The sequence below is a fragment of the Lampris incognitus genome, chromosome 18, assembly GCF_029633865.1.
Source record: "Lampris incognitus isolate fLamInc1 chromosome 18, fLamInc1.hap2, whole genome shotgun sequence".
Lineage (NCBI taxonomy): Eukaryota > Metazoa > Chordata > Actinopteri > Lampriformes > Lampridae > Lampris > Lampris incognitus.
Window position 1 is genome coordinate 12,743,548 of NC_079228.1, and position 22,643 is coordinate 12,766,190.

Below are 22,643 nucleotides of genomic sequence, written 5' to 3' on the forward strand. Positions count from 1 at the left end.
AACTCTGCCCTTGTTTGTTTCCAATCCATACAGATCGCCCTATCTAATGGTTGTGTCACATACACACACACACACACAAAAGAAAAAATATACATATCATACACAACCCCCTAAAACAATCTTGTTCTCAAAACAGAACCAAAAGGGGCCTCTACGGAAGGGATGCATGTGTGCGTATCTGTGTCTCTATGTGGTTTCACTGTAGTGCAAAATTTAACAAAGGGTCGGTAAACACAATAATAATAATAATAATAATAATAATAATAAACAGCTGGAGTTTCATCAAAAAAAATAAAAAATTAAAGACTCCTGTGTGAGCCAGAGTCACTTTTTGAGGGGCTGGTAGACTGAGGCATTGGGGTCCAGGGAGGAGGGACTGTTGTCCATGAATTTGGAGGAGTAGTGAGGGGTGACGGGGCTCAGGTTGCTGCCATCCGTGGAGTAAGACAGACTGGGCATCACGGCCATCACCTCTGCTATCTTCTGCTTCAGGTCGGCGATCTCCTGTTCCCTCTGGTGGATCTGACCTGGAGGTTTGGGATTATTTATTGCCAATAAATAATCAATATCAGTATCGATACATCTGAAACTGGACTGCAGCCTCTGATAATACTTTTTTAATCCACTGCAATTTTTTTTTTCATTTTTACACTCGCTCACTTAGCAGATGAATTTTATCCGAGGGGACTTATAAGAGTCGGTAATTAGCAGATAGAGCTGAAATGTTATCAACAGAGCGCTACATAGTATTCATATCACAGCCAAGAGCAAGTGCACTTTAGATCATTAAGCGGGAGTGATACATATGCTGATGTATATCAGAATGAAGTGATGAATGGATGTGTGAACGTGTTGAACACAAGACTCGAGCAGCGTTTTGCTGTGAACGGAGAGCACGCGATCACCACGTACCTTGCGCTATCTCCAGCTGCCTCTTGGCATCTCCGAGGGCGGAGAAGAGGTCCAGTTTGATCCTGGTCTCGGCGCTTAGGCTGTTTTCCAGGTGTTGCGTCTTCTCCTGCATGGCTGACAGCGCTGACATCAGCACCTCGGTGTCTTTCTCGTTCTCTTTATACTTGCACAGCTCCTACATGGGACAGGAGAATGAGGAAGGAGGGAATGAAGATGGTGGGCAGAAGGAGGAGGAGCAGAATGAGGTGGTGAAGCATGCAAAACAGGAGACCTCTTCAGGGTCAAACCTTCACATGTATGGCCCCCCCCCCTTTTCTCCCCAATTGTATCGGCACCAATTACCCCGCTCTTCCGAGCCGTTCCGGTCGCTGCTCCACCCCCTCTGCTGATCCAGGAGGGCTGCAGACTACCACATGCCTCCTCCGACACATGTGGAGTCGCCAGCTGCTTCTTTTCACCTGACAGTGAGGAGTTTCACCAGGGGATATAACACGTGGGAGGATCACACCATTCCTCCCATTTCCCCCTCCCCCCTGAATAGGCGCCCCGACCAACCAGAGGAGGCGCTACTGCAGTGACCAGGACACATACCCACATCCGGCTTCCCATCTGTAGACACGGCCAATTGTCTGTTGGGACGCCCGACCAAGCTGGAGGCAACACGGGGATTCGAACTGGGATCCCTGTGTTGGTAGGCAACGGAATAGACCGCTACGCTACGCGGACACCCCGCCTTCACACATATGTATGTGCAGCACACGCCGGCAGCTAAATTTGCTGATGCCAAATGGTTATCAGTTGGAAGTCCATAATAAGGCCCGGGCCATCTTTCAATTTAAAAGGAAAATCACATTTTGCTGTCTAATCTCACCTGACATTTGCCCTCCAGATCCCTAATCTGCTCCTCCTTAAGCTTCATGTCCATGTTGAGCTTCTTACACTCCGTCTCCAGCTCTCTGATACGGCCACGCAGGGAGTCGGTGCACTCCCCTCTGAAGAACAACGGGAAAGATGGCATTTTAGGAGGGTGGGGGGAAAATAACAGATGTAATAAGAGAGAAACAATCTGTGAGCACGGAGGAGTGCTGCTTTTTAGGGATGGGGGGGTCTGGAGGTGAAAGCGAGCTCCGTTTCATTTGGCTCAGTTCAGTATTGTTTAACCGGGGTAACGGGAGTTATGCGCACCTGGTGGCGGCGGCTAAAGCAACAGCCCTGGCTGCAGTGGCCTCTTCCATCTTCTTCCTTTTCCTCTCGTCAGCCAGCTGTTTCTCGGCCAGGGCCCGAGCTTCCTGCTCGGCCTTCAGCCTCTTCTCCAGCTGGGAAATGGTCTGCTTATCCTTCTGCTTGGCCTGGACCGCACTGTGGAGCCTAAGACGTGGCGGGAAGAATATCCTCAGACAGGTGGAACTCATTTAAGGAGCACACTTCTGAATTAGACGCCGGTTTAGAAAATGGACTGCTGGGTATTGCCCTGTACAAGTTACATAAGACCTGCTTTATCTCCTCACCTTACACTTTCATGATGGCCATCCTTAACAGGGGGGGGGGTAAACATTTTTTTTTTTTTTTTTTTTTTTTTTTTTACATTTTTCGAGCTGAAAACTTATTGGTATGGGCCAAAGATGGTGGAATTGATTACCCTGATGATAAAATTAATCCTTTATACGTGGACACCTCCATCACTGTCCTCTACAGCTACACCCCTTTATATCCTTTATACGTGGACACCTCCATCAGCATCCTCTACATCTACACCCCTTTATATCATTTATATATGGACACCTCCATCACTGTCCACTACATCTACACCCCTTTATATCCTTTATACATGGACACCTCCATCACCGTCCTCGACATCTACACCCCTATAAATCATTTATACATGGACACCACCATCACGTCCTCTACATCTACACCCCTTTATATCCTTTATACATGGACACCACCATCACGTCCTCTACATCTACACCCCTTTATATCCTTTATGCATGGACACCACCATCACCGTCCTCTACATCTACACCCCTTTATATCCTTTATACATGGACACCTCCATCAGCATCTTCTACATCTACACCCCTTTTTTTATCCGTTTTCTAACTGTGAATACGCAGACAGGCTAAACATGTGTTTATTCTTTAACAGCCAGGATGAAACCGAATGTCAGTCAGTGTCAAAGATGGTCAGTGGATAAAGAAGTGCTGCGACTTAAAGCCCCTTTTGTCACAATTGGGTCACAGGCTGCTTTTGCATATCACCCTTAACGTGACATGTCGCCTTCGCTGACGACGTGTTTGAGTGCACGAAATCACGGAGTTCACCCACACCGCTGGCTGCAGACGCAGGGTCTTCATGTGTGCAAGGGCTCCATGGCAGTGGATTTGTTCCCCGACAGGAACGCTGAATAAACTGCTGTCTTCCCGTGTTGCTGCTTATGAGAGAGTGTGTGTGTGGGGGGGGGGGTGTATCTGTGCTGCTTGCTTGAGTGATTCGGTGGTGCTGCTGATATGAAGGCTGGGAGGTTTATGGGCTGGGTGCATCCGTGTGCATCCGTGTGAGTTTTGTTTTGTTTTTATTCTATATTTGAGTACTGTAACATGCACGGGGGCTGTGGAAGAGGTTCTCTTCCGCACGAGGGCAGTAATCACTCAGTGAACGGATGTGTCTGTCCGTCTGTGTATGAGTGGCCTGCATGTATAAACTCGTGGCATGGGGGGGGGGGTTAAGTTTCCCCGATCTTAGTCAAGGTAAATATACATGTGTTTGTGTGTGTCCCCTCACTTGTTCTGGAGCAGCTCGTTATCCTGACGTAGCTGCCCGAGCTCGGAGCGCAGGCTTCGGTCCTGGCTGGTCAGGGAGGACAGGTGGCTCCGCAGCTCCGACTCCAGCTGCCTGCTGGCCTGAAGGTCTGCCTTCAGACGCTTTACATCCTGCTCCAGCCTACGGGGGAGGGAAAGAGAGGGGCAACATCCAGCGCATACAAAGACGTGAGAGAGCAAGCAGGGTGAGATAAAGAGGGAGGGTGTGACAACGGTGTTCAAAGAAGAAAAAGAAGGGAGGGGGGACTTCGTACCGTACGAGTGTGTCCGGCTTGCCCAGCTGGTTGTTAGGGATGCAGTTCTCCACCGGATCCTTCGGACCCTTCCCGGCACCCTTCTGCTTCTTCTCATTCTTATTGGAGGAGGAGCCTGACAGCACACTCCCATTGGTGGAGCTGTGGTTCCGAGGGGAAGAGCTGGACCCGCCCCCTCCGCTTGCGTTTTTGTAGTTCTTCCCCGTTCCCCCCGTCTCCTCTTTGGAGGAGTGTGTGTTGTCGGTGTGCGTGTGTTCTCCGGCTAGGTCGTTATTCAGTCTCTTCCCCCCGACGTGATTCTCAATGTACTCCGTCTCCTGCAGTTTGGAGTCCAGTGTGTGTATAATACTGTTGTTGTTCATTCCTACTGTGTGCTGTTTTTTGCCCTCGCGCTCTTTCCCATTACTGTCCCTCCCTTTCTCCCGGTACTCCAGTTCCGGTAGTGGGACAGGAGTGTTTTTCTTCCCAGGAGGTGCTCCGTTTTGGGATAACGATGCGGACTCCATCTCAGAGACCCCTTTGGCTAATGCTGCTTAACAAAAAAAAACAAAAAACAAAAAAACAGAGGCAAGGTTAAAAAGAAGTCAGGTCTCACCTCTTGTAAGTCTTCTTAAAATATCTGTTGTACTAGTGCATGAATTCATTATTATTATTATTTTTTATTTCTCCCCAATTGTATCCGGCCAATTACCCCACTCTTCCGAGCTGTCCCAGTCGCTGCGCCACCCCCTCTGCTGATCTGGGGAGGGCTGCAGATTACCACATGCCTCCTCCGACACATGTGGAGTCGCCAGCCGCTTCTTTTAACTTGACAGTGAGGAGTTTCGCCAGGGGGACGTAGCGCGTGGGAGGATCACGCTATTCCCCCCAGTCCCCCCCCCCCAAACAGGCGGCCCGACTGACCAGAGGAGGCGCTAGTGCAGCGACCAGGACACATACCCACATCCGGGTTCCCACCCACAGACACGGCCAATTGTGTATGTAGGGATGCCCGACCAGGCCGGAGGTAACACAGGGATTCGAACTGGCGATCCCTGTGTTGATGGGCAACGGGATAGACTGCAATCCTACCCAGATGCTCCCCATTGTTTATTATTTATTAATACATGTTGGCATGTTTACAAGAGTGAGTGTGTGTGTGTGTGTGTGTGTGTGTGTGTGTGTGTGTGTGTGTGTGTGTGTGTGTGTCTCACCCTCCTCTGCTTCCCTCTCCTGTCTCTGAAGCATCTGTTGCTCCGGCGGCAGAGCCTGCTGTAGAAGCTGCATGTAGAACTCGTTCTCCTTCTGCACCTCCTTCTGTTTCCGCAGGCGCATCTTATAGCTGACGTAGCTCTTGAAGCCAAAGCCCAGCGTCACCACTGGGTAGCCAATACTGGGAGAGAGAGGCCAAGGGTCCGTTTTAAAATGGGAGCCACCGGCATTATTTCCGAGCGATGATTTGTTTAGATTAATGATAGACGGAAAGTGAAAAGGAGAGCAGCAGGCTGCTGTTAACGACAGATGCATTGAGGAAAAAAAGCCGATGTTTACCAGTGAGCAGCAAAGGGCCGACACAGGTCCACATGAAAGTTTTTCAGATCTTTGAAGCGGATGGCAGCTTCAATGTACACAAACAGTATCCATAGTGATACAGTGGGTAGACAGACTCCTCTTTCTGCATAAACGTATAAGGAAAAATAAAAACAATAGGTACTTTTAAGTTCGGCACTGGGAAAATCTGCTAGGGAAAGCATGTCTTATAGAAAAGTCTTTGTCATAAAACCAAGGTTGTTGCACTGGGTTGTTGCTATATAGAAGGAATCGAAAGGAAACATTTAGACTGACCTGTGTGCCAGACATACTGGACCCACACGTAAGTGCTGGCGGCGAAAAACAGCCATTGTATGGGGATGAAGAGGAGGCAGATGATGTCTGACGTAAACGCCACACATACAAAGAACACAGAAAACGCCTGAGCAGAGGAGAACAGAGACAGGAGTAAATATGTCATTAAGACTGTGCTTCTTTTTTTTCTTTTTTCTTTTTTGCACTCACATTTAGACATGCAAACATGCGTAGACATAAAGGCTCTCACCAGCCCCTGGTATCTGAAGGAGTCGTATACACTGCGGATGAAAAGCCAGAAAGGCCACAGGTACTCAAACCTGAACTCCAGCACAAAGTCTGCCAGGAGCACCAACACCCACACCACCAGGAACTTCAGATACAGGAATGTACTGCGAAAAGATGAAGACGACAAGGTTAGAGAGGAAGAAAGGAGGAGCGGACCTACTGGGCAAGACCTGCACTGGAATCAGATGAGGTGATAAACCGGCGTTCAGACAGCAGACATGTTTAACAGTGTGAGCTACACTATGATTGACAGTGTAGTGCAGGAAATGACCTCAAGCTCCAAATCATGTCAGGATGAAAGCAGACAGAAACTAACAGGATAGCCAACCTGCAAAAAATCGCCATCGTTTCCATTTGCACTTTGTGCCCAAGACAAGAAAAGACGACATTTGCATAATCAGAGAAAGTAAAGCTCAGATCTTACAGCCCATGCGAGTAGCTTTGTGCAAAACCCTTTTCACTTTTGCACTGCCATCAACGAAATACTGGGCAAAATGAATGCCATTTCGAAACGAACGAGTATCAGTTCCGCAACCATCATGCAGTATTTTATCCTGCCGGCCTTTCTTGAATTTCTAAGCACCCATTTACCTTATGACTGACAGAATGGCCCCTTTTACATGCATGCGGTAACCAGAATGAATGTTGTTGGGTTTTTTTTTTTGGTTTTTTTTAAAAACCTACACTTGTGGAAACTCAGCAGCAGACTGGGGAGAGGGCGATGGCGCCCTTTGACCGTATAACGTGCCGTACTACTGATGTAGCTGCTTTCATTGTAACCGTTTGTTATTGACCAGACAAGTGGACGTCAGACGCAAACGCTACACAGCATCGTCTCAATCGTTTCAACGGGGGGCGCATGACACAATGTATCGTTATTGTAGCGAATTCGGGGGGGGGACAACGCAACCGCAGGAAGTGCCGCGGCCGGGAAGCGAACCCGTATCGCCCGCACCGCAGGAGGCATCGCTAACCGCTAGACTAAAGGGTCAGACCCGCCAGCCAGCGGCCAGCGTGTCTTCTTATCCACGCACGTTACATTATTATCATTACCATTTCTTTTCTCGTTTTTTTTTGCATCATAATACATTTGACAGCCACGTTTAGGTCAGCTTTCTTTTGTCATTTAACCAGGACGAGACAGCAATATCACGGACTGAGTGGAGGATCACACGCCAGGGGCCTTCTTCTTATATTTGACAGGATGCGAGCGCATCCATTCAAGGTTGTCTGGTTCCTTGAGGGAAGAACCCCCCCCCCCCCCGCTCGACTCTCCGCCGAGCGGACGGCCCCCCCGTCTTGACATATCTGGGGGGGGGGCGCCATTGTTATACAATAGCGCTCCCCCCCCCCCAACCCCGTCCATCCTACCTGTTATAGATACCCTCGGTGATTCGGTTCCGTTTTAACGGCCGTCGGAGTTTGCTGCAGTCCGCATTGCGCCGCTTCATGCTTCCCCCCTTTTTTTGATTCGCCTTTTAATTCAGTCCGGAAATATACACCAAAAAAAAAAAGAAAAAAGGGGGGGGGTTGTTACACAGGCATCGTTACATTGCGCGCCGTCTCCGTCGCCAACGTTGCTGCCGTTTCACGCACATGAAACAAAGAAATAAATAAAAACAGACCGAAGGAGCCCCTCCCCTTTTTACGACACGCCGCACGTCACTCGGCGACGTTTGACGTTACACGTCAAGCGGAGAGGAGCGGAAAAAAATGGCGGCCCCCTGGAGTTGAACGCTTTTTCGTCTCTTTTTTGGGGGGGGGATTTTTTGGATTTATTCGGAACCGCGAGGCAAGCGTAACGCCGTGGGAGTGCCGTATTTTGATTTTACGAAGACGCGACATGCCAAGTGCTCTCTGGTACGAATTCGGTGCGCCGGGAACCGATTTACGGACGTTGGCTTGTCGGGAGTTGATCCGCGCTCGCTGAGCGACACGTTTGTATTCGCGACGCTGTCGAGAGATCCGACGCGCGTTCGACCCTGCTCGTCGTTGTATTCTATCGAGTACTCGATTCTGCTGTTGTCTGCTTTGGTTATTGTGTGCGTTAACAGGCTGATATAAAGATGTATTTTAAAAAAAGATTATCCGACGCGCCCAACTAGGATGCTAGAGGCACATGTGTTCGAGAGGCAGTTAGACCGAATGTCATTTATCTTTTTCGTCTGTTCGACCTAATGATGCGATTGTTTTTAAACTTGCCGGAATCAGCATTGTAGACCCACGTGTGCCCACGTATATGCGGATTGACGACATTCAGGGTCGTTTTGCGTTGCACTGGTGTTAGTCGGAGTAATTCGGGTTTAGGTCTTACTCACTTGCATTGGGTCCAAGGCAAATCACGTTGCTGAAGTTGGTTGATATTTTACAGTCGTGCTGGCCTTGTTGTTTTTTTTTATACTTTGGCTTCATCACTACGTTTTCGCCATTTTTACATATCCTGTGTCAGTAGTTGTGATAATCAGCACTATGGTTAGCTTTGTGAATACAAATGAATGCAGGTCTTAAACACAACTACCACTTGAATCAACATTACTGCTACAAACATTTATTCACCATCGGTTTTCTACAATATACCTTATCTTAACTATTCCATTTACCTATTTTACATGTGCAGTTTCTTTTTATTCACTGTGCTTTTCTACAGAGTGGAGAAAAGAGCAGATGGCGTCATCAACTGAGACAAAAGAGCAGGAGCAAGTGGTGGAGGATCGAGAGGAGAAGGAGACCGAGATGGAGAAGATAATATCAACATCCCCAGAGGAGAGTGAGAGTACGATTTTGTTGCTTGAGCCACAGGTGAAAGATAAGAAGAAAGATGAGGTCTTAAACCTTGGCAATGAAGTGGTGAGGATGAGAAAGGAGGTGAAGAGGGTAAGGGCTCTGGTCATCAGGAAAATGACGCGACAGATGTCTGCTTTGAAGAAAAAGAAAGGAAAAGAAAGCGATGTTGAGAGGAACCAGAGGAGGGCAGCCAGACTGTTGGAGGAGATCCATGAGATGAAGCAACTCAAACCAGACCAGGTAGGGTTAACCGCCTCTTCTCTTCCCTTCATTTGCTAAATCCCAAGGGTCAAAACATGTTTTTTCCACTAGTTACACTGAAAGCATCCCTTGGGTATCTAGTTTGTGAAGGCGCACAGAAATGCAAATGTTCATGCCTTTGAAATCTCAACAGTATGTTGCTTGTGTCTGCAAGCCTACATCATACAACCACTGGTTGGTCAAGCAGGAAAAGATAACTGGTAACTTGACATCAACATGAAATTAAAACAGTAGTGAAGACAAAGGAGCTTATGCAATATACAGGGAAACGAACCACAGAATAAAAGAATAAAAAAAAAACACAACATGGATTACAAACAAGATGATATATATATACACTACCGTTCAAAAGTTTGGGATCACCCAAACAATTTCGTGTTTTCCATGAAAAGTCACACTTATTCACCACCATATGTTGTGAAATGAATAGAAAATAGAGTCAAGACATTGACAAGGTTAGAAATAATGATTTGTATTTGAAATAAGATTTTTTTTACATCAAACTTTGCTTTCGTCAAAGAATCCTCCATTTGCAGCAATTACAGCATTGCAGACCTTTGGCATTCTAGCTGTTAATTTGTTGAGGTAATCTGGAGAAATTGCACCCCACGCTTCCAGAAGCAGCTCCCACAAGTTGGATTGGTTGGATGGGCACTTCTTTGAGCAGATTGAGTTTCTGGAGCATCACATTTGTGGGGTCAATTAAACGCTCAAAATGGCCAGAAAAAGAGAACTTTCATCTGAAACTCGACAGTCTATTCTTGTTCTTAGAAATGAAGGCTATTCCATGCGAGAAATTGCTAAGATTGAAGATTTCCTACACCGGTGTGTACTACTCCCTTCAGAGGACAGCACAAACAGGCTCTAACAGGTACTATTTAATGAAGATGCCAGTTGGGGACCTGTGAGGCGTCTGTTTCTCAAACTAGAGACTCTAATGTACTTATCTTCTTGCTCAGTTGTGCAACGCGGCCTCCCACTTCTTTTTCTACTCTGGTTAGAGCCTGTTTGTGCTGTCCTCTGAAGGGAGTAGTACACACCGGTGTAGGAAATCTTCAATTTCTTAGCAATTTCTCGCATGGAATAGCCTTCATTTCTAAGAACAAGAATAGACTGTCGAGTTTCAGATGAAAGTTCTCTTTTTCTGGCCATTTTGAGCGTTTAATTGACCCCACAAATGTGATGCTCCAGAAACTCAATCTGCTCAAAGAAGTGCCCATCCAACCAATCCAACTTGTGGGAGCTGCTTCTGGAAGCGTGGGGTGCAATTTCTCCAGATTACCTCAACAAATTAACAGCTAGAATGCCAAAGGTCTGCAATGCTGTAATTGCTGCAAATGGAGGATTCTTTGACGAAAGCAAAGTTTGATGTAAAAAAAATCTTATTTCAAATACAAATCATTATTTCTAACCTTGTCAATGTCTTGACTCTATTTTCTATTCATTTCACAACATATGGTGGTGAATAAGTGTGACTTTTCATGGAAAACACAAAATTGTTTGGGTGATCCCAAACTTTTGAACGGTAGTGTGTATATATATATATATATATACACACACACACACACTCACACCAAGAGTTTTATAGACCCTTTTTATTATTATATCTCTTGTTTCTCTTTCCATATTTCATGTGCTATTCGTGTATAATTTGAGAGTAATCATGACACTGCCCTCTATAGGGCACATGCAAAGTACATGCAAGTGTTCTTGGCAAAAACCAATGTGCACGTATAGCTGAAAGATATATTGTTTCACCATCGACATCGGTATATACTTACACTACATGACCAAAAGTATGTGGACACCTGAACATCACACCCATATGTACATGTTTAACATCTTATTCCATGTGAAGTTGGTCCTCACTGTGCAGCTATAGCAACCTCCACTCTTCTGGGAAGGCTTTCCACTAGATTTTGGAACATGTTGTGGAGATTCGCGCCCATTCAGCCACAAGAGCATTAATGAGGTCGGGCAGTGATGTAGGGGAAAAGGCCCAGCTCAAGATCTGGGTTCACATTCATCCCAAAGTGTTTATGCATGCTCAATTATCCAGGTAAGAAAATCGAAGAAAGTTGAATCAGTACATCTGGACACAAAGTTTATTGACAGAATGTTGTGTCCAGATGAACTGATTCAACTTTCTTTGATTCATCCCAAAGGTGTGGGTGGGGTTGAGGTCAGGGCTGTGTACTGGACCTTACTTTGTGTACAGGGGCATTGTTGTTGCTGAAACAGGAAAGGCACAAAGTTGGAAGCACACAATTCTCTAGAATGTCATTGTATGCTGTAGCATTGTGTGTCTTTATTCATGCTCAATAATCCAGGTAAAAAAAGTCAAAGAAAGTTGAATCAGTTCATCTGGACACAATATTTATGGACAGAAATGTTTCATCACCCATTTAGGTGACCTCTTCAGTCTAAACTGACTGCAGGTATCCCCACCCTTATAAACAATACAGTTGCGTAACAACTGAAACCAACAATCAGTTTCATATGCAAATAGTGGCGTTTTCAAACTGGCCAAAAAACCCGCTAACATCTGCATGTGGTCAATGTAACATTCACCACCAAAGGCGGATGTTTGTGGTTTTTTTTTTTTGGCCAGTGTGAAAGGGGTATAGGTGTGACCATTAACTAGTTTCAATGGGATGTGTACTATTCCCACAGGATTTGGGAATGTTTGTAATCACCTCATTATAAGATGGCGACAGATGAAATCCCAAATCCCAAAACACGCTGCACCATAAATTGGTCCACCCCAATGATTGGGTCCCTCGGCACAAACAGAGCAATATAGTGTACTCTGTTAAGTGCCAGGAGGATTGCCGTGACTTGTACATTGGGGAAACTAAACAGACGTTGGCCAAGAGGATGGCACAACACAGAAGGGCTAACGCATCAGGCCAGGACTCCGCAGTCTACACCATCTACAGACCAGTGGCCACTCTTTCAAGGATGAGGATGTGCACATCCTTGATAGGGAGGAACGCTGGTTTGAATGGGGAGTCAAAAGAGGCCATCTGTGTGAAGAGGGAATGACCATCCCTGAACCAAGGAAGTGGCCCAAGAGTACATCTGTCTCCATCTTACAATGCTGTGATTGCAAATATTCAGAAATCCTCTGTGAATAGTACACATGGCCGTTGAAACTCTAGTTAATGGTCACGACTATTTGCATATGAAACTGATTGTTGGTTTCGGTCATTATGCCACTGTATTGTTTATAAGGGTGGGGATACCTGCAGTCAGTTTAGACTGAAGAGGTCACTTAGATGAGGGATGAAATATTTCTTGTCAATAAACGTATCCACATGAATTGATTCAATTTTCTTTGACTGTAGCGTTAAGCTTTCCCTTCACTGGAAGTAAGGGGCTAGCCTAAATCATGAAAAACAGCCCCAGATCATTATTCCTTTTCCATCAAAATTTACAGTTGGCACGATGCTTTCAGGCAGGTAGTGTTCTCCTAGCAGGTAGCATTCTCCAAATCCGTATTGGTCTGTCAGACTGCCAGATAGTGAAGCGTCATTCATAACTCCAGAGAATACATATCCACTGCTCAAGAGTCCAATGGCAGTGTCCTTTACACCACTCCAGCCGACACTTTGCATTGCCCATGATCTTCGGCTTGTGTGTGGCTGCTTGGCCATAGAAACTCATTTCATGAAGCTCTCTGAACAGTTCTTGTGTTGTTGCTTCCAGAGGCAGTTTGGAACTTGGTAGTGAGTGTTACAACTGAGGACAGACGATTTTTACACGCTATGCACTTCTGCACTTAGCAGACCCATTCTGTGGTCTTGTGTGTCCTACCACTTCACGGCTGAACTGTCGTGAGACATTTCCCCTTCACAATAACAGCACTTACAGTTGACCGGGGCAGATCGAGCAGGGCAGAAATTTGACAGACTTACTTCTTGTAAAGGTGGTGTCCTATGACAGTGTCCTGTTGAAAGCGACTGAGCTCTTCAGTATGACCCATTCTACTGCCAATATTTGTCTATGGAGATTCCGTGGCTGTATGCTTGATTTTATTTATCTACCAGAAGTTGATGTGGTGGAAATAGCCAAGTCCACTCCTTAGAAGGGGTGTCCACACTTTTGGCCATGTAATATAGGTGCAGTAGTCACATTACAGAGGATGCAATGTAGGGCACATTGGGCCTATCAGTCACATTACACCAACTTTTTTATTGATTGATAGAAAATTAATGCAAGATTTGCATTTTTCAAGACAAATTTTGAGGAAAAACAGTCTAGTCCAAGGTTGGCTAACCATGTGCCATGGAGAGCCATGTGTGTGAAGGTTTTCATTCCAGCCAGACTCCACACCAGGTGATTTCACTGATTAGCAACTCTTAAGCCAACGAGGGAGAATGTATCAGTGAAATCACTTGGTGTAGAGTAAGGTTGGAATGAAAACCTGCACACACATGGCTCTCCATGTCACATGGTTAGCCACCACTGGTGTAGTCCATCTCATAACATAATTTAGTCAAATTATCAACTTTTTGGTTACCAGTCTTGCACACATGCTGTGCTTGAACAGTGTACGACCAATTACAATCCTTGTCATTAGGTCTGCACGATATTGGAAAAAAACACATTGCAATATCTTTTTCTTTTCTGCGATGTATATTGCGATATAGAGTAGATGGAGTAGAGCCGCTGCTCCTTCGCGTCGAAAGGGGCCAGTTGAGGTGGTTCAGGCATCTGATTAGGATGCCTCCTGGGCGCCTTCCTTTGGAGGTTTACCGGGCACGGCCAGCTGGGAGGAAACCCCGGGGTAGACCCAGAACTCGCTGGCTGGGACTACATGTCCAATCTAGCCTGGGAACACCTTGGGATCCCCCGGGAGGAGCTGGGGGGGGGGGGCGTTGCTGGGGAGAGGGACATCTGGAGTGCCTTACTCAGTTTGCTGCCACCGCAACACGACCCCGGAGAAGCAGCTGATGAGTGAATTTTGCGATATGAAAAAATACAGAAATTCTCACCAGATGACTGGAATATCTCTATTTGGGAAGAATTAATCGTTCTAGAATGATTGGGATGACTTTGCAGGAGTTGTTGGGGAAATTTAGAGACCCCGTCCCCGATCACACATTACCATCATTTCTCTATATGTAAGTGTGATGATATGGTAACATATGTAAACTACTAATAAGACACGTTAGTCCCTAGCCAACGGGTCTGACCCTTTAGCCGAGCGGTTAGTGATGTCGCCTTGTGGTGCAGTACACCCCGTATCGAATCCCGACCGGGCAAGAAAATAACCGGTTACACATATAACACCATGTTTGAGGTTTTGTGGCTATCAGACACATACAGCACTTCGCATCTGTTGCATGTGACAAACCCAGCACTTGATCCCTCAGGGTTAAGTATTTCACTAAATTGCCCCCACACCGAACTTTTCTGCTCTTCAGTTTTTTTCACTGTCTCTGATCTGTTTTGCCTCCATTGCTGCTTAAGACAAACGAACGCCGCAGTTGGCGCAATGGGTGTCTAGTCGGCTAATTTGTGCTTGATGAAAAATTAAGCTTAAAATATACTCTCATTTTAGAGAACGTAATTAATATTTTCCTCATTAAATATGTATCATTTCATTCACCCGCCACCCACCCGCTGTAAATCAGAATGTTAATTTTTGTGACTAGGCCCGCCCGATCCGCGGATTAACCACGGTGATCGCGGATACGTGATGCGGCATCACTCGCAAGACGCGGGCGAACACGTCGATGTGTCACGGAGCGAGAAATGACAACTTTCCAGGCATTAAATCAGAGCAAAATTACGTCGTTATCAGTCAGACTTCTCGTGTAGATTAGTCACGGCAAGTGAGAGACGTGTGACTTTCCCTTTTGTGTCGAGCGGGGAAAACTCGTAGCGTGAGGTGTTTTGAGTTCATTTGCCTTAATTCACATCAAGCGTGCTGTAATATGGCAATCGCGCATGCGCACATCGCAATGTCTATGCTGAAACGATACATCGTGCAGCCCTAATTGTCATAAAGGACTACTATCTCGATACAACTCGTTTCACCCATCCACAGATAAACCCCTTTATTTAAGGGTAAGCAAATTATGTGAAAAATACTGTTGGTCATGGACTAGCTTGGATTGATGGGTGAATATTAACCGAATACAGTGGTGTCATGTTGAGTTAACCAGAGTATTTAACAACATAATTTCCATTCTAAAATCCCCCGTCATTGCTAGAGTGATACATGTTTTCAAAATGGAGGTGATGAAAGTAAAGGTCCTATGAAAAGGCATTTAGAGTACCATAAACTTCTGTAATTTATCAGAACTGTTAGGTGGGATTTTATGAGGAGAGGGCGTTTCATTTGGCTAATACCCTATAATGGCAGGGCTTCTTTAGACGAGATGTCCTCCGTCTTTTTCTTTTTATATATATATGTATAGTTCGGCCCTGTTTGACGCAATGGAGACACTTGCAAATGTGCTGACAGTCAAGTATAGATCAAGTCCTGTAGCTCCCAATTCCTCTTTATCAGTGGTAGTCAGCCGCTTCCATGGGAAGCCATGTGTATGTGGGCTTCCAGATCAACCCACCACTACACCAACTGATTTTACTTATTTGTTCTCTTTTTTTTTTTTGGTTGAAGGGCCGAAAATTAGCTGGTGCATAGTGTTTGATTTGAATGTAAACCCAGATACACATGGCTCTCCATGACACATGATTGAGTACCACTGCTTAAAATAAAACATCTTGGGCATCCGGGTAGTGTGGCAGTCTATCCCGTTGCCTACTAACGCGGGGCTCGCTGGTTCGGATCCCATGTTACCTCCGGCTCGGTCGGGCATCCCTACAGACACAATTGGCCGTGTCTGTGGGTGGGAAGCCGGATGTGGGTATATGTCCTGGTCGCTGCATTAAGCGTCTTCTCTGATCGGTTGGGGCACCTGTTCAGTGGGGAGGGGGAACTGCGGGGAATGGCGTGATCCTCCCATGTACTACGCCCCCCTGGTGAAACTCCTCACTGTCAGGTGAAAAGAAGCAGCTGGTGATGCCACATGTATTGGAGGAGGCATGTGGTAGTCTGCAGCCCTCCCCGGATTGGCAGAGGGGGTGGATCAGTGACCGGGACGGCACGGAAGAGTGGGGTAATTGGCCCGGTACAATTTACAATGGGGGGGGGGGGGGTCAAAAAATCCCAAAAAATAAATAAAAATCAAACATCTTGTATACTTAAGTTAAAAAAGAATGTTTGTTGTTATTGTTGTTATAATTATTATTGTTATGTTCTCATTATTAGGTGACCAAAACTGCCCTGGCGAAGAATATCAGCTTTGAGAAGGTGTGTAAAAATCCCAAGTCTACCATTTCCGATCGGGCCACAGCACGAATTGCCACCCACCCCCAGTTCAGCAAAAAGATTGAAGCCATCAAAGCTGCTGTTAAAGCTTTCAAAGAGGAGAGGATGAAAGGTGGAAAGCAGGCCGCAGACAGAGGCAAAGCAAAAAAGCAAGCTGTAAAGGAGCCTCCTCAGCCAGCAGCTGGTGATGCAGCGAGACAAGTAAAGGTTCAGGAGCAGGAAGAAGATGGTGCAGTGGATCAAAATGAAATGATGGACAAGGAGGGTGATGACTCTTACCTGGAAAACAGTGAAAACACGACCATTCATACGTCTCCCAAAAAAGACAAAAGGAAAGCAAAGACTCTCACAGGTGAGACAAGTGAGTCTAACAACAAGCAAATGTCAGGGACTCTGGTAAAATCTCCAGCTGTGGTAGTTTCCACGAATGTTGAAACAACATCTCCCAAGACCGCTGAGGCAAAAAGCCTTGTGATAGACACACTGCAGAACAGAGCCACAGAAAAACCAGCTTCCAAGGCTGCCGCTGAAGTGCAGCAGATGAAGGGAGCTCAGGAGGAGAGTGACTTGGAGTCATCTGATGAAGAGAAAGAGTACTTTGACGACAGCACAGAGGAGCGGTTCCGCAAGCAGTCCTCCCATTCAGAAGAGAGTGATGACGAAGATGACTTTTTCCTGGGAAGAGTGAGCAAGTTCAAGAAGAAGAAAAGCAAGGACGATCCAAGTGCAGAGGAGCGGCAGAAGGAGAACAATGAGCTGAAAGGTGACACCACAGACTCACCCAGCACCTCAGACCAAGTCCCAAGTGAGCGTGACCAGGCTGAGTCCAGACTGAACTGTAAAGCAAACAAGCTTATGTCTGTCTTCTGTTCCTCCCTTTCTGAACATAAAGCCAGCAGGGACAGGCAGAGCAGAGGTGGTGGTGGGCAAGGAAATCACAACCGGGGAGGACAGAGGGGTCGCGGTCTTAACAGGTTTTCTAATAGGCCACCCAAGTTTCAACACCAGCGTAGAGGGGCAGAACAGCAACCGGATTCCAAGGACAGCAATCATAACCCTGAAAGAAAACCTCCTAAGTCAGAGGCTTTTGCTGGGAGAGGGAGAGGGAGGGGAAGGGGCAAAGGTGACACTGTCAGGCAACCAGATCGCAGGGGTACGGGTGTCTTTTCCCATCAGGCACCACAGCAGGCGCTGCACCCATCCTGGGAGGCCAGTAAGAAAAGGAAGGAGCAACTAGGACAAATCCTAGCTTTCCAGGGGAAGAAGATCAAGTTTGACGATGATGACTGAAGCTAGTTGGCTCTTCATTATGTGGGCAGGCTCTGGGGCATATTTAGTGGGGCAACTTTGCATTTTTTGTAGAAAAGGAAAACAAGGTGTTTTTGAATGAAACAATTTCATGAAAATATAATTGTTCCCATATCAGAATTGCACTGCAGTTGAATTTGCTACAAAAGAGGCCATTGCTATCTCGTACCCGAATGTGATCATCTTATCATGTGTAAAGTTTACCAGTTAACAAGTTAATGAGTAGCAGCCAACATTTCCACAGGTCTTTCTCCAGCTCTGCAACGTCTTTTATTTTGATCTAATTTAATAAATAACATTGTTTTATATCAGAGCTTGTATCACTTTGTCTTGTAAATTTTCTCTACGGTCCCTGCCCACTTTTGATTTTTCCTTAATGAAAGTAAATGGTATATAGATTGTTCAATTGTACTGAGAAAACTGGAAATTATCAACAGAAGTATCAGTCCCCCCCCAAAAAAATGTAATGCAAAATTAACAATTTACTGCATTTTTTTCCCACGGGACTTCATAATGTGCAATTCTACAGCATCATAGGCACATATTTTGCCATTTGGCGGTACATATCTCTATGTCGTCCCATCTTCTGGTTAAGTTTAGGTATGGTTTAGGTGTGGTTAAGGTCAGCGTAATGAGCTGGAAGGGTAATAATAGTTATAATAACACATTTTATTTAATGGCTTCTTTCATGACACTCAGGCTCACCTTACATCTTATACGATCAGTAATAAAAGATGCAATAAAATAAAAGAGGAAGGCCAAAGAGGAGGTTTATGGACGTGGTGAGGGAGGACATGCAGGTGGCTGGCGGGACAGGAAGATGCAGAGGATGGGAAAAGATGGAAATGGATGACCCACTGTGGCGACCCCTAACGGGGGCAGCCGAAAGTAGTAGTAGTAGAATAAAAGGTGCAGTAAACAACAAAGCAGTAATAAAACAGTACAATCAACAATATAACATGCAATAAGCATCAGAGCACAGCTCAGCAGCGAGTTAAAATCGATACTGTAGTACAAAATAGGATGCAGTTAAAGTCATCCCCTAGCAATGACATCTTGTGACAACTGTGGGGTGGCACTTTGTTTAGGGTGACCATATGGTCACAGTTTCTGAAGGATGGTCACAGTTTCTGAAGGTCAGATTTTGCTGCAACAGGTGTGACCATGGTAGCGCTGCATAAAAACTGGGATTCGGTCCAAGAGAGTTTGGCTGCGAACTGGAGGACACCTCCAGCTCTTTCCACCTCCCGGTTAAGTTTAGGTGTGGGTATGATGTTAAAGTCAGATTACCAATCAGGGAAGGCGGTAGACCCTTAAAATTCATCATCTAGTGACGAGGTGGAGGTGGTGCTGTCTGCATTCAGAACAACTAAATGGTCCCAAGCTTTTGACGGGCACAGATGTTGGTATAACTGGTAGTGAACATGATGTGCAGCGTTATGTGGCCTATTCTGTCTTGATTTTTTTTGTCACAGTTCAGAGTAACTTGTGTATCTCTCCACTAAGGTGCTTATGTGGCATGGGCATCTGTCAGTATCTACAGACAGAACTTGTCAAAGTCATCTCTGTGAGGCTAGCAGAAGATGCTGAGGTCCTCCATGTGAACAAGTACGCTACAAATATTTACTTGGTGGTTACTGAGAACTGCTCTTCCACTTTGTGAACGTATTTATTTTTAGGAAATGGAAAGACACCATGTACGTGTGCGCAGGGCCAGCAGTAGGTCCAGAGAGGCCTTGGTGACTCCAACATTACTAATAAATGATTTCACTGGGTTTGGGGTTGAGGTATTGGACCCAGGAAAATCCTGCCCACCGAAAACCTTACATTTCTAAAAGGGGGAGGGGGCACCAATCCCATCTGCTTTTTTTGAAAGAATTAGTTTTGGGAGCAATTTGTGAAAGGAAAATGTATTAAAAACAACCCATCAGTAAAGAATTCACAGTTCCTGAACCTTTGAATCTTCTCCATTCCTCAAAGTTTTAGACCCAGTGGAAATAAAGATACCAGGGGGAAAGAAAACACTTGGGGGAGGATGCTGGTGGGGTTTACATTTGGCCAAGCAATTCATCCAAAAAATAAATTGAAAACTGGCCAGCTGTCTGTGTAGAAATACCAAATTAGTTTTTAAAGATCACAATAAGAAACAAGTGGTGTGGATGGAATTGCAATGGAAAAGACAGCAGGAGCAGCTGGAGATCTTCAGGGTGGTGATACTGCTAAAACGAGATGCCTTAATTCACATGCAGCAACATCCGGTGTAACTGAAGCAGATGACAAGGGTGATGATGAAGATGAATATGGTGGTGGTAATAAAGATTATAATAGTGGTGATGAAGATGCTGGTGGCAAAACTCATAATGGTGGTGATGACGTTGAGGATGATGGCGTTGCACGTCGTGTGAAAACGGATGTCTAAACTATAGAAGGGTATAACTGATTAGTACAATAGGAAAAGATGCTTTTACATAACTGCCTTTTATCAGTTTTATCAAATTGCAAAGAAAAGTAAATTTACCCCGATCCAAAACCACACGAAAGCAAATGGTCACTTGCAGTTGCACTTATAATCAACCATGTCCAATATTAAAGTCTTATCTGTACACTCGTGTACCGGATATGGAGTGTGTCGCGTGTCCCGATCCCAGGAAATGACGCTGCTCAGTGCGCTCGGTGTGCGCCTGTGTTGGATTTAATTTATTAAATAAGATTTTGAAGATTAAGTGGCTTATAGAATTTTTAAAGAACCCCCAACAGTATCTGGTATGCTTTTCCGCATATGTATTTAATTCTACTGGCGGCATTGATTTTTCTTGTTTAAAATTTACTTCTTCTGTCGACAAAATCCCAATGAAATTGGCCAACTTCCATAGACGAGCTCCTTTAGCATGGGCATTGGTATTGTAACGTGCATACATAAGAAGACACGCTGGCCGCCGGTTGACGAGTCTGATCCTTTAGCCGAGCGGTTAGCGATGCCTCCTGCGGTGCGGGCGATACGGGTTCGATTCCCGGCCGCGGGAGTTCCCGTGATTACGTTGTCTCCCGAATTCGCTACAGTATGTAAATACAATTTCAGTCCTCACAGATACTTTATCTGAAGAAAAAACAAGGCTACTCTATGCAAAAATAAATCCCTGTTTTATTAGCTCGCACTCACTTGAATACATGCATGCAATAAGGTTTAGCGAGGTGCTTTGTAACCAGAGAAATCGAGGCCAAACTCCTCAGGACAAGACTCAGCAGTCTAGAGAAGACGCACTCCTTCCAGGACAGCAACGTCCACATTTTGGACAGAGAAGATAGATGGTTTGAAAGAGGGGTGAAGGAAGCCATCTATGCGAAACTGGAAAAACCATCCCTCAACAGAGGAGGAGGTCTGCGACACCACCTATCTCCCCACTTACAATGCCGTCCTTTCATCTCTACGCAGGAGACTCAAGAAGCCTAGCCTCCAAGAACAACAGTCGGTCACTAACGGCTCCAACCACTCTCATGACCACTGAACAATGAAGTCGAAACTAACACCCCCAACCACCGTCGCTGCTAAACAAATGCAAATCGGCTGGACGTCGGAGCACAGGAGAGCCGCGCATATCAATGGCTCCGATAACGACGGGCGCGGCCAAACATCGGTACACAAAAGAGCCACTCATATCTACAGCTCTGACAACGACTCCTAGAGGATAAATTCTGAGTCTCATCACCAGCCAGTCAGACTAGCTTGGTCTAGTCAGAAAGGCACGAACTGAGGAAGCCTCTCGGATGAGAGGCGAAACGTCTTCACGGATATATACCAAGTCCAGTTGCACTCGATTCAACTCCTTTGGATCCCAGAACGGAAGCATAATCCCACAGAATGATAATCCAAATGCTAAGGCTAGCGCCACCTCAGAAACCCAGGTCACTGACATCCATCTCTCAGTGAGAGGTAGACGAGTTGAGAAGCTTGAAGGCCACTGGAAGGAAGGTTTTTCTGTGGTGTTCTGTGGATCACCGAGGTGGCATCAGTTTGTTTCTGAAAGTGTTCTTGTGCATGACCAGTGCATAATGGAGTGGGTGAGGGTCATAGTCCATGATGTTCTGCAGTTTGCGCAGGATCCTCCGCTCTGAATCCACCGTCACAGAATCAAGTTCTACCCCCAGGACAGAGTCCGTCTTCCTGGTGAACTTGTTTATTCTGAAAGAAAAGAAAGCAAAAAAGCCACTTTATTTTTGTCATTGTACAATTGTTTTGGTTGCAATGAAGTTTGTCTTCTGCATGTAACCCATCCTATTGTATAGGAGCAGTGGGCAGCTGCAGCGCCCAGGGACCAACTCCAGTTCTTCTTTCCATTGCCTTGCTCAGGGGCACAGACAGGACTATAAACCTTAACATGCATGTCTTTTTGATGGTGGGAGGAAACCGGAGCACCCGGAGGAAACCCACGCAGACACGGGGAGAACATGCAAATGCCAGACAGAAGAGACCTGGGATTCGAACCCAGGACCATCTTGCTGTGAGGCAACAACCGCTGGGCCACCGTGCCGCTTTTACAAAGCTCATCAACATCAACAGGCAGAAGGTCATGGAGTTCGAACAATAATAATGATTAATGAATTTGGCAAAAATGCTTGTTTAATTTAGCAACTTCAAGGGAGCAAGTATCAAAATTAGACAGAATGATGTGAAACATGTGTTTCTGTTTTAAAACAGTCTTCATATGTCCCAACAGACTTTCAGTCTCAGCACAACTTGGGTTCTAAACTGCTGGGTTGTACATTTTTAATCAAAGACCAGTGCCAACAATACGAGTTATCTGCTGTGTTGTCTGCTGTAAACCCATGTGTAGATGCATGGTATATGCAAAG

The 22,643-nt window shown here is 45.8% G+C and overlaps 2 protein-coding genes across 3 annotated transcripts; one reads left to right on the forward strand and one right to left on the reverse strand.

Moving 5' to 3' along the window:
- Window positions 1–323: 323 nt before the first annotated feature.
- Window positions 324–7,548, reverse strand: maco1a (macoilin 1a). 2 transcript variants are annotated; one of them, XM_056298650.1, is made up of 11 exons: window positions 7,469–7,548; window positions 6,060–6,201; window positions 5,810–5,936; window positions 5,516–5,639; window positions 5,179–5,357; window positions 3,986–4,514; window positions 3,694–3,852; window positions 2,098–2,280; window positions 1,784–1,904; window positions 913–1,087; window positions 324–527 (listed from the first exon to the last, which is right to left on the reverse strand). In XM_056298650.1, the coding sequence occupies exons 1-11, from the start codon at window positions 7,546–7,548 to the stop codon at window positions 325–327; spliced, it is 2,022 nt and encodes a 673-aa protein (XP_056154625.1). In that variant the 3' UTR covers window position 324. The 2 variants fall into 2 exon arrangements, with proteins under 2 accessions (XP_056154625.1, XP_056154626.1); XM_056298651.1 differs by lacking the exons at window positions 3,986–4,514; window positions 5,179–5,357.
- A 270-nt stretch (window positions 7,549–7,818) lies between these two features.
- Window positions 7,819–18,140, forward strand: srfbp1 (serum response factor binding protein 1). The gene is made up of 3 exons (XM_056298703.1): window positions 7,819–7,957; window positions 8,745–9,121; window positions 16,425–18,140. The coding sequence occupies exons 2-3, from the start codon at window positions 8,762–8,764 to the stop codon at window positions 17,772–17,774; spliced, it is 1,710 nt and encodes a 569-aa protein (XP_056154678.1). The 5' UTR covers window positions 7,819–7,957; window positions 8,745–8,761; the 3' UTR covers window positions 17,775–18,140.
- The last annotated feature ends 4,503 nt before the right edge of the window (window positions 18,141–22,643 follow it).